Source organism: Stegodyphus dumicola, chromosome X1 (genome assembly GCF_044657685.1).
Source record: "Stegodyphus dumicola isolate Sdum_Otavi_A_Nest chromosome X1, ASM4465768v1".
Lineage (NCBI taxonomy): Eukaryota > Metazoa > Arthropoda > Arachnida > Araneae > Eresidae > Stegodyphus > Stegodyphus dumicola.
In genome coordinates this window covers 135,123,650-135,136,449 of record NC_140780.1, presented here as the reverse complement: position 1 = coordinate 135,136,449, position 12,800 = coordinate 135,123,650, and the positions used below count along the sequence as shown (strand labels likewise).

Genomic DNA, 12,800 nt, shown 5'->3' with positions numbered 1-12,800 from the left:
TAGGCATTTCTTTGCAAACTGTCCTGAAAAGTGTTGATTGGTATAATTTTTTTAATAAAAAGAGGTCGAATATGATTTTAATAACAATTAGGGGAGGAATTACCTAAAATTATTCTTATATATCTATTAGTTGATCCCTTGAAGCAATTTGGAAATGACATCAAATATCCCAAATTATGAAATTAAATATGCCAGTAATTTTTTATTAGAGGAGGGTCAAATGTTTTATATTTCATTTTCTATAGTGAGTGTAAAATTTTTCTAAATATAACTATCAGGATTGAATCATCATATAAAAAGTTAAGTTTCATAATTTTTATAAAATTTTTAAATGACAAAACTTGAATATTTGCATCATTTAAATCACTTTTGTAATTGAAAGTATATGTATGTGACATACAGTTGTAAAAATAAAGGCAAGGAAAAGAATTTTCATGGACACAATGTGTGTGCATATATATATATATATATATATATATAGACACATACGTGGTTTTCTTAATCTGATTACTGCCTATAATTGATATTTTTGTATGCTGTTTCAGATTAACCAGCCGTTTGTTTATTTGCCCTAACAGAGGCTTCTTCATCAAGAATCTGCTATGTAATTATTTGGTTAAGATTTAGCTTGGTGCATGTATTCGTAGCTTATTAATACATCCGAGGACATCTTCAAATGTATGCAAAATTGTCTTTGAGATCAACTTTCTGCAAACTCTTGCCACTAAAAATACAGTCTTGGAACAAAGAATTCAAAGAAGTTTCATCTCAGAATTATGAGAAACTTCGTTAAGTTTCAAAATCTGTCATTTCCAGTTTTTAGCAGGATGTGAGTGCATGCTCTGTTTCATAAGTATAATAAAATAGTTATGTGGATAGAATGGTTATGCAGATTTATATTGCATCTACAAATATTTTTTCTTTTAACGCTGTGGTGAAGTTCTTATAAAAGTCAGTGCAATGAAAACCCATCAAGTGTGTCACTGAGTGAATCATGACGCATTTCAACATTAACCAAAGTAACCATAGATATGACTGTGTCTCTCACACAGCTTATACTAAACTTTTCATTGAATAATTCTTATTGTGTTTGATATTTTATTATTAAACTGAAAATATGTTTTAGTTTTTATATCTGTATAGTAAAGCAGATTTTAAAGTTGTGCTCTCTTAAAATTGTGTTTTTAATTTTAAAGATTTTGAAGTTGTGTTGTCTTGATGGAGGGGAAAAAATATTATTTTGTAATTTCAGCTTTTATTCAAAATATTAACTTAATATTTTTTTTAGACTTGTATTTAATTTCTAAAGTTTTCTAATAAATTTCAGCCATGCAAGATTTACTTCTACAACTGCTAAAATTTCAAAGAGGGAGGTCCTATTTGTTGTAATACTGCATATTTGTTTTAACACTTTCAAAATGCCTTACTAGAAAAAGACATTTTCCTGCTTATGCTTCCAAAAGTGCCTCTGCTAGTTTGAATAAGGGGTGTTTTCATCACAATGTGCTACTTTAATTGCTTGAGCATTTTTTTAGATTCACTTGTTTAACTCTTTAAATGGTAGCTCAGTGAATTTCAGTCTGCAATGGTAAGAAAACACAAGAAAATCCTGTCTGAAAAATATTGTTGCCCAATTCAAATGTAGTTACCTTAATTTCCGGAAGAAACGCTGTGGCGTTTACGTGTTTAAAACTTAAATTTTCAGCGGGTGCAGCGTTTCTACCCATGCGGCGTTTAGGTGCACTAAAAATAAAATATTTCCTATGATGGTCATTGTACATAGTTTGGATGACCTTATCATTGTACATAGACTGGTGCTGTTCCCACACAAAAGACCACTCAGTAGCTTTTTGAGAACGTTATTTTGTTAACATTCTTCCATTGAACGGACCTACATGCCTTATTCACCCTAAACGGGATCTCAGAACAATAACATTCTTCCCCCTTTCAAATCAACATTCTCATCAGTTTGAATAGTCTCTCTCCTCTGCCATTCAATGAATCTTCCAGGACCCATCCTCTCCCCACCCCTGCCATTTCTGCAATTTTTTTCAAAGGCGGACATGACTCCGCCTGCCTCGCAATAACAAACTCTGACATATTTCCCCTTCAGCATGAATTGATTTTTCTTGGCATTCTGCCAGATACAGATCCCATCAGTTTGCGTACAAAGTACTTGTTGGATAGTTTTTAAGTAAGAAGGGAGTGGAAAATTTTTTAAAATGGCACCTAAACGGCACAAGAGCTATACTGCTGGTTTTAAGCTTAATGTAATTTCACGCGCTGAACAAATTGGAAATCGAGCAGCAGCTCAAGAGTTTGAAGTGAACGAGAGAGATATTCGACATTGGAGAACTGAAAAATTACTATTAAAAATATGCCACAACAGAAACGAGCCAAAAGAAGTGGTACTGTAAGGTGGCCGAATATAGAGGATGGAGCAACGAGGAAAGGGAATGGCAATTTTGACTGTAAAAATTCACTTACAAACAAAATTTATAGCAAAACAATGAATGAAAAAATGATTTCAAAGAAGGGCCTTGCTGGTGTAGAAGATGTATGAAAAGAAAAATATTTCTGCATGTACTAGAACAGTCGGGCAACAATTACCAATGGAGTGGCAGTATAAAAAGGCATCTTTTCGAAAATATGTGACAGATATTATTGACAAAAAAAAACTTCTTCGGTCACAGATAATAAACATGGATGAAAAGCCGTTAGCTTTCGACTCTCCTGCAAACTGAACTGTTGATGAAGCTGGTGCAAAAACTGTATCTGTGCTTACGACGGAGCATGAAAAAACGTCATTTACATGTGTGTTAGCTTGTGCTGCAAACGATGACAAGCTAAAGCAGCTGATCATTTTTAAATAAAAGTCTATTCCGAAGGGAGATTTTCCTAATGACATAATTATTTGTGCAAACAAGAATGGCTGGATGTGTGAAGCAATCATGCATGAGTGGCTACAAAAAGTTTGGCAGTGTCATAAGGGATCTTTTTTCCAACCAAAAGGGTTATTGATAATGGATTCCATGTGTGCTCATTTACTTCAGTGAAAACCAGATGTAAAAAATTGTCTACGACCGTAGCAATAATTCCTGGTGGTTTGACAAAAATCTTACAACCATTAGATTTGTCAGGTGATAAATCCTTCAAAGCTGAAGTCCGAAAGCGGTGGGAGTGGTTGATGAGTGAAGGATTGCATACGTATACCAAAAGCAATAAAATACGTAGAGTATCTTATGAAGAAGTTGCAAAGTGGGTAGGAAGCGTGTCTAAATCAGTAAAAACATCGTCAATAATAGCAGGGTTCAAAGAAGCTGAAATTATATCCTTAGATAAAGAGACTGTAAACCAAGAGGATGAATGTGACAATCTGGAAGACTTGGACTTAGATCAGGATTTATTAAATCTTTTTAATTCAGATAGTGAAGAATCAGATTTTGATGGCTTCATATGATGTATAGTTTGCTGTAATTCCTTTTGTAAGTAAAATTTAAAATTTCCTTTGGTCATCCAAACTTAATATTTCATTGTTGCAACATATTTTATAATATAGTCTGAGTATTACAAATATGGACTTCTTTAGTGGGTAAATATAAGTATACATGTGAATGAAAATAATATTTTCAACATTTCTTACCTTTATTTTTGAGTTATGGTTTCATTTCATGAATTTTTCTTAACTGATATGTCATATATCAGGACTTAGGTTGAGATTTTGCATCTATATGGCCCACGACGAAGTCACACGCAATTTAATCTGTTGCAGCATTTCTTCTTTTATAGTGTTAAATGCCTTTATGGGGAGAAGGAAAATATGGTTTACAGTGAAACCTGGAGGTATTTACTTCTAGCACTCAGGCTATGTTAGGCATTTGAGAGCACTGAATAATGTATTTCTAATACTGATTTAATTTGGACGAATCAGGGAGAAGGTTAAAATATTAGGGCATGTACTGTTGATCATATGTATTGCTTTGATGGCTGGATGATTTTATTGTAAATTGTTTAAATGTATTTTAAATTGATATGCATGTAATAAATATGTGTTCTATTTTTATAGGTTGAACTGCTGATTAATTACAATGTCATTGATGTTGCTTGTGGTTCAGGAGATGCTCAGACATTGTGCATTACAGACAATGATTGTGTTTGGTCTTGGGGTGATGGAGATTATGGTAAACTTGGGAGAGGTGGTAGTGATGGCTGTAAAATTCCTGTGAAAATTGATGCTCTTACTGGTATGGGTGTTATAAAAGTTGAATGTGGATCTCAGTTTTCAGTTGCATTGACTAAATCTGGAAGTGTCTACACATGGTAAGAAAAATAATAACTTTTAATTTTTTTTTTTTTTTTTTATGAGCTGCTGCATGTTAAATGCATTTTAGAATTTTAGAATGCCAAAATTAGCTTGTGAATATTAGGAATTGATAACATATTTGTGTAGATTTTTTTTAATTGTAATTTGTATTTGTATATCATTACCATGAAACAAATCTTCAGTAGTATTCTCTTTTAATCTTTACAGTATTTTAATTTTCTTTTCAAAGCTGAACATTCTATTGCACAGCTATCGTATTTGTTTTTAACTTAGCTTTTTATTATATGTACTGTTGCTTAGGGGTAAAGGTGATTATCATCGCCTGGGTCATGGTACTGATGATCATGTTCGAAAACCTCGAAAAATATCAGCCCTGCACAACAAAAAAGTTACATCCATTGCTGTTGGGTCTTTACATTGCGTTGTATGCATAGATACTGGTTAGTATTAATAACTATTATGTAATTATTTTGTTCCATAATTTGTAGCATTTGGTTTACTACTTCTGTTTATATATGTTATGCTTGTATAAGTTTTGGGCTTGGATTTGAATTCATATGTATGTTTTGGGCATGTAATTTGAATATATTTGAACTCCTCTGTAGGCTGCAAGTATCTGGCTAATGTTATATGGCATTACTAACAAGGTCTTCAATCCACCTGCTGCCACAAATTTTTTCTTGCTCTTAATTTTTCTATTATATTATTCTGAAGAGGAAAATATTATTCATGAAAAGTATTTTTGAGGAAAATAAAGTTAAAAAGAACCACAAAATTTCATCAGACAGTGGTTTTTCATTTATTTTGTAGTAATTTATTGTACTTTTCCGCATATTTAATGTATGGTTGATATGTGATGTTTATCATAATAGCAATAAAATGTAAAATAATGGCATTAGACACAATGAGTAAATGATGATTTATCACAATCCACAAAATTCATCACAATAACATTTCCTAAGAGTTTCAAAGGAAAATCTTTCCTTTAATTTTTAAGAAAATAAATCCCATTTATCATCTGCAAAGTTTTATGGAGACAGATTTTCCTGCATCGTATTTTGTATTTTACAAGCATGTGCTTAAACTTCCAGATGAATCATTATTTATTGTGAACCCAATACAGTTATTTTATATTTTGAATGCCTATTTATGATAAATATCATCTATCAACTGTAATTAAATTTTAAACAAATACAGTTAGTTAGGACAAAACAATTGAAATATTTCTCTCTATTTGAATATTTTGTAATACATCATTTTTATCTTGTTCTGTTAAAAGTATTTTCATTAATAATTTATTCAAAATAAAATATATTAAAAGAGCTAATGATACCGATTTAAATAAAAATTGTTTTTGGAAACTAGATCCAATCTGCCACCTTTTTGTCTGTAGTGCTGTATGTTAGCAACCAAGATGTCAGCATTTGCAGCAGGAGAAGAAATTTAAAATTGCACAAACATTACCTATGCCTGCAGGTTTCACTTTCTGTCTTATTTTTCAGAGGCAAGCAATCTCCCTTCACATATATATGAACTTTAATGTGTACTATATGCAGAATTTAGACCAAATAGCTGATCCTAAGATCATACCTTCCTCTTTCAAGTTTAGTCTAAGAATTGCAAACTGACCTTCGGTTTATAAATGTGCGCAATATATAGAAATATATTGTATATAATATAGAAATAGATTGTATATAATATACATAGGTTTTTTTTTTTTTTTCAACCTCCGATCGCACAGTATGATGGCCAGATATGCGGTAGATGGTTGGTGTGCGTAGTGGGCGACTGAGCATCTCCCCCTCCACACGCTCTGTCACTGGCGTATTCAACACGCCATTTTCTGTTGAGTTGCAGTCACGTAAACATGGCTGTCGCTATTGATTCTTCCACCAAGTGTGAATTGGGAGCTGTTATTCGTTTCTTGCAGGCAGAAGGGAACAGTGCAGCGGAAATCCATCGAAGAATAAGTCGAGTGTATGGAAACAGCTTTGTGAGTGATGGCGTTGTTCGTGAATGGTGTGGAAAGTTTAAAGATGGCCGAACTGATGTGCATGATGAAGGTGGTCAAAAACGCAAGTCTGTCGCTACAGATGACATTGTTGAACGAGTTGAGCAAGTTGTTAAGCAAAGTTGAAGGTTCACCATACCATAAGTGAATTATCGATGAAATTTCCGGAAGTTTCAATATCTTCCCTGTACTTTATCGTTGCTGAACAGTTGCGCTACAGAAACGTTTGTGCTCACTGGGTCCCACAGATGTTGACTGACGACCACAAAACTCGCCAAATGGTTGCAGCGCTTGAGTTTCTTGACTGTTACAATACTGACGGAGAAGGGTTTTTGAAATCCATTGTGACAGGTGATGAGACATGGTTCAATATGACACGCCCTAAACAAAATGACAATCACAACTATGGATGCACACAAATTCTCCAAAGAGATCCACAAAATTCAAACGAACCTTTAACAACCGTAAGGTTATGGCAACTGTTTTTTTGCACCGAAAAAGTGTGTTGCTTCTGTATTTTATGCAGCCTGGAACAACAATTAATGCAGATTCATACTGTGAAACTTTGTGACGCTTACGGAGAGCTATTCAAAACAAACAAAGAGGCATGCTGACTTCTGAAATTGTTCTGATCTACGACAATGCCTGTCGTCACAGCGCTCGTGTAACCCAACGGCTCCTTCAGCAATTTCAATGGAACATTTTGGACATCCACCATATAGTCCCGACCTAGTGCCGAGTGACTTTCATCTGTTTCCTGAACTGAAGAAGTGGCTTGGCGGGAAGCGCTTCCAAGATGACGTGGAGCTGAAAGAAACCGCCACAACTCACTTCCAATCATTGGCGGGGACATTTTATGAAGAGGGTATTGTAAAGCTTGTTCACAGATATGACAAATGCCTCAGTCATCAAGGTGATTATGTAGAGAAATAACCTATATTGTACATTACTTTTGGTAATAAAATCTTTTTTGTATATTCACCCGTCTTTTCTTTATAGCCCATCGGAGGTTGGAAAAAAAAATAGCCCTCGTAGAAACCTTAAACCCGTTTTTCTAAACTTTGTTTCTCATTAGCATATGTGCATATGTATATGTAAAATTAATAAGAATACTAATATTTAATATGTAGAATTAGCAGGTAATCAATCACTTTTAATTAAGTTTGTATGTGTGGGCATGTTTAGTGTACGTGCAGAATGTTTAATACAGTACAAAGTCCAAGATCCAGACTCGTTGGTACTTCCGCGATTCCGGAATTCGGAATTTTCTGGATATTAAATCATCAGTTTAAATCTAGTAAGATGACATGTAGAAATTTAAAAAATTAAAAATATGATTTATAAAATAATGAATCATTTATGATATCAAGGGTGTCAAAATTTACACACACAAAAAAAAAAGCTTAATATTTATTTGTTTACTTTAGTAAACATTTAAAGTTGTTTTGTTTTTTGTGCTAATACTTTCTCTTTAATTCTGTAGACAGATATAATTTCCTGTTTAGTTACATTGATGAAGTCCTGTAATTGCTGTGTCGAGAATACCGACTAACTTGTCAATCGAAATTTTTTTGTTTTCAGTAACTTCTGTGTCACTTTCTTCATTATCGGTAGCGATGTTTTCTGAATCTAGAATCATACTACAGATTTTGCCATCCATTAATTTATTAATGATTGAGGAGCATTGTCATCACGATGAAAATCTTCTTTTATATCATCTTCATTTATTACCGCTTCTCCACATTTCTTTACAAAATCCGTTAATTGGAAAATTTCACCTTTGGTTTGTGATATCTGAAAACCTTTAAAATTTGCGGCTATCATCATAAAATTTAGCTATCATTCACTATACATATTTGGCTATGTATCATGAGCCTGGCAACTAACGACAAGTTGTTCTACTAAGTTTTATCTCGCTGCTATCACGCACTGAGACAATTAAGCCTGAATCGTATTAGTTTAGTTATTTATTATACTTATGTCTGTTTCTTGCACATGTTTAAGGCTTATCGGAGTCCTGTATAAATAAATTTCCACGTATACTTATTGAGGGTACCTTACCGCCTGATGCATTCTCTGTGGGTCCTAAATTCTGCTACCAAGCACCTCCCTTTCTCTTCCCTAAATTCTGCTGCCCGGTGCAGCCATACAAGCCTTGGCGCTGGTTGTGGGTTTATGTGAATAACAAATTCGTTATTCAAATAGCACTAAATGTAATCTTTTGTCCTATGAGTACCATTAAAAAAAATCTATTTTTAGCATATGGAAATAAATTTTTCCTCATCAACATTTCTTAGAGCATTTAACTTAAATCTGTAATCATCGCCAAGCATATTCTCAACTTAAAAGGTTACCATACTCTTTATAATTCAATTACTAACGTAAAAAAATTGTTTAGGCATCGCCACATGTTGTCATGTGTTGATAAATATGCGGTGATGAAAGCAAATCAGTAAAGAATAATGATTCGCCTGGTTGGGAGTCAGTGATATAAAATATTAGTAAATGTAAAATCAACGATGTATGTATGTAGAATGTTATGGTTTGAGATGTATGCCAAGCAGATATGCAGCAATTGAGCCAAATTATTGATCATACAAATTTATGCTAAAATGTGTCTTCAATAACGAGATATTTTATGTAGTGCCGAAGTGAAATTAAGAATCGGGACTCTCAACATGTTTTATTGTGCAGGGAGGGGGAAATCAAATGTGCATGTGTAAAGCATACAAAAAAAAACTTTAAAAAGGTTTGTGATGGCTTTGAGGTCTGGATTTTAGATCATTCCGGATATTGGAGGTCTGGATCTCAGACTTTGTACTGTATATACTCAAGAACATTGAAAGTCACATATCAAGAAGGAAGAAAGGTACAATCTCAAAATTTGGCGGATAAGTTCAGTGAGATCCAATATACAAATGATCTAAGTTTGGTGCCAGTGTGTATGACCACATACCCTGCAGTGGCACTGCAGTCAGCAAGTGGGCCCTAACAAACTGTCATAGATGAAGATTCATAAAGTGATGATCGCATTCCAGTTCTAGGAGGACTTAACATGTTTGCTGCCAACCACGAGTTATCTCATAGGTCAAAGTTTGTGTTAAGGTGCCAGCTACAATTATTCATAGAACATTTTTGTTTTACCTACACCACACCCTGATCAAACTCATAGTATTTTCATGTTCTTTGAAGATATTTCGCTTTGTTATTAGAAAAAATACAACAATTTGGCTCAATTCAAGAGATTTATTATAATTAATATAACTATATTATAAGTAATTATAAAGTAAATAACATAACCATAAAAATAATCAAGCAATTTATAATAATCTTTGTTACAATGATTGTGTGTAAAAATAATTAATCTTTGATATAAGCAACCACCAACTATGAATATACTCGTAGTTGGCACTGTCATAAAATATTTTATCACAAAAACTTACTAGAATATATCTTGTTTAATTAATAAAGGAATTAAAATTATCTAAATTCAATATCTTTCCCATAAATACATGTTTTGTATTATTATTTTATAATTAATTAATTCAGATTTGTTCCCGTGGTGGAACCATTTTTGAAAATGTTGCTCGGCAGCAAATGTGTTAAGTAAGTGAAGAATGCCAGGTAGATGTGTGAGAAAACATTTCTCACAGTTAAGCGAGTTTGAGATGGTCCTGATCAATGGCATAAAAACCACAGGCTTGGTTGATGTGCAATGTTGCTCGCCAGTTTGATCATTCAGAGTGTGCCATTAGAACATGTTGAGAGCAGTGGACAGGAGATGATACCCACATGGAAAGAATGAGATCTGGTGTGATCAGGAAGATGACAAGGCAAGAGGATCGAAGGATCATGCAGCAAGGGCTCATGGACCCGCAGTGACTCATTCCACAATACAGTTAGGAGTGTCAGTTGTTCCATAAGCCATTTCCAATTAATTTCCAATTCCTTGCAGAAATGAATCTACCATCCAAGCACCCTTTACATGTGCTGTCTTTAATCTTCGACGCTGTCTATAATGGTGCTAAACCAGAGTGCTGTGGAATGCCATAGATTGGTAAAACGTGCTGTTTAGTCATGAATCCCAATTCGTTTTGGGGACAGTTGAAACTGCATGTGGAGGTGCCATGATGAACAATACAATTCTACCCATGCTGTTGGGTGACATACTGCATGCACAGCAGATGTGTAGTGTGTCATGTCTGGAGGCCATATCCTATGATAACCAGTCCACACTAATTGTGGTAACCTTAATGGGCCAACGTTATGCTGATGATATTCTTTGACGCTACATAGAACCTTTCCTAAATGGTCTTACAGGGGCAATTTTCCAGCAGGGTAATGCTCATCTGCATACAGCTCAAGATTTCCCATGTCATATTCAGATCCTTACATGGCCAGCCCACTCCCTGGACTTATCCCCTATAAGAACATGTATAAGGCCAGCTGAAATGCCAGATGTCACTGTGTCACTCTATACATGATTTGGAGGTAGCTGTTCAAGAAATGTTGGCCCATCTGCCTCGGAATAAATCAGACATTTAATCAACTCAGTGCCAGACCATGTTGTGGTGTGAATTGCTGCAGGAGGTGGTCCAACACACTGTTGAAGTTGCTCTGTATTTGTCTAATTCTATACAGTTGTTTAATTGTCTTGATTTTGAGGTCAAATTCTGTATCATTATGTGTATTAAATTTCATTTCAATCCTATGCTTCCTTCTTTGTGCACTATTTTCAAAGTTCTTCAGTGTATATAGCAAGAAAACTAAAATATCTTTGTGGGAAGGAGGACATGCTTGATATGCCAATGACTTATGACTGAATGTAGGTGGGCTGTTTCCCTTTCATTTACCTGATATGAATAAAGAATGAGCAGTATTTCAATCAACAACATTATTTCTAATTTAACTTTCCGCTCCATATTTCTTTTTTTTTATAATAACCATAGAATTTGTTTTAAAATTGTTGATATTTATTGGTATTAGTGACATAAATTATTTCTCTTTATGAAATGTTTTCAGGAATCTCGCATTACTGATGCGATGCATGTTCTCCTTCGCTTATATTACATGTCTTTTTATGTATTTTCTTTTAGGTGAAGTATACACTTGGGGAGATAATGATGAAGGTCAGCTTGGTGATGGTTCAACTAATGCTATTCAACGTCCAAGATTAGTTCCAGCTCTTACTGGTATATTAGATGTGATTTTTTTCCCTTTTTGTTATTCTGTGCATGACATAAAATTTTGATAATTATTTGGCACTTGATCTTTATTTTTTAGCAATGGAATAGTTATATTTTTGAATGATTTTAATTTCCGGAAGAAACGCCACCCCTGCCTTTTCTGCAATTTAAAAAAATTTGAAAACAAAGGCGGACACGACTCCACCTGCCTCGCAATAACGAACTCGGACGTATTTCCCCTTCAGCATGAATGGATTTTTCTTGGCATTCTGCCAGATACAGATCCCATCAGTTTGGGTACAAGTACTTGTCGGATAGTTTTTAAGAAAGAAGGGAGCATAAAATTTTTGAAAATGTCCCTAAACGGCACAGAAGCTATACTGCTGGTTTTAAGCTTAATGTAATTTCACGTGCTGAACAAATTAGAAATCGAGCAGCAGCTCGAGAGTTTGAAGTGGACGACAGATGTATTCGACGTTGGAGAACTGAAAAAGAACTTCTTAAAAATATGCCACAATAGAAACGAGCCAAAAGAAGTGGTACTGTAAGGTGGCCAAATCTAGAGGACAACATTGCAAACTGGATAAAGGAGCAACGAGGAAAGGGAATGTCAATTTCGACTGTAAAAATTTGCTTACAAGCAAAATTTATAGCAAAACAAATTAACATAAATGATTTCAAAGGAGGTGTAGCAGATTTATGAAAAGAAAAAATATTTCTGTGCATACTAGAACAACAGTCGGGCAACAATTACCAATGGACTGGCAGGATAAAAAGTCATCTTTTCTAAAATATGTGGCAGCTATTATTGACAAAAAAAAAAAAAAACTTCTTCGGTCGCAGATAATAAATATGGATGAAACGCCGTTAGCTTTCGACTCTCCTACAAACAGAACTGTTGATGAAACTGGTGCAAAAACTGTATCTATGTTTATGACGGGTCATAAAAGAACGTCATTTACATATGTATTAGCTTGTGCCGCAAATCGTGACAAGCTGAAGCCGATGATCATTTTTAAACGAAAGACTATTCCAAAGGGAGATGGTATGCCATATATCAGGACTTAGATATCAGGACTTAGAAGGGAGATGGTATGTCATATATCAGGAGTTTTAGCATCTATACGGCCCACGATGATGTCACGCGCAATTTAATCTATTGCGGCGTTTCTGTGTAATTTTAATTTTTTCCCAGCAATTTTTCTCAAGTGTGCCGTTTACGCTGATGCGTCATTTCTGTGTAATTTTAATTTTTTCCTCGCCATTTTTCTCGAGTGCG

At 34.3% G+C, this 12,800-nt stretch overlaps 1 protein-coding gene across 2 annotated transcripts in view; it reads left to right on the top strand.

Moving 5' to 3' along the window:
- Positions 1-12,800, top strand: part of HERC2 (E3 ubiquitin-protein ligase HERC2) — a 599,575-nt gene that overhangs the window by 520,270 nt on the left and 66,505 nt on the right. For both annotated transcript variants that reach the window (XM_085808058.1, XM_085808057.1), the window contains exons 71-73: positions 4,067-4,320; positions 4,625-4,764; positions 11,432-11,527. In XM_085808058.1, coding sequence (XP_085664184.1) covers positions 4,067-4,320; positions 4,625-4,764; positions 11,432-11,527 — 490 coding nt within the window. The remainder of the gene's footprint in view (positions 1-4,066; positions 4,321-4,624; positions 4,765-11,431; positions 11,528-12,800) is intronic.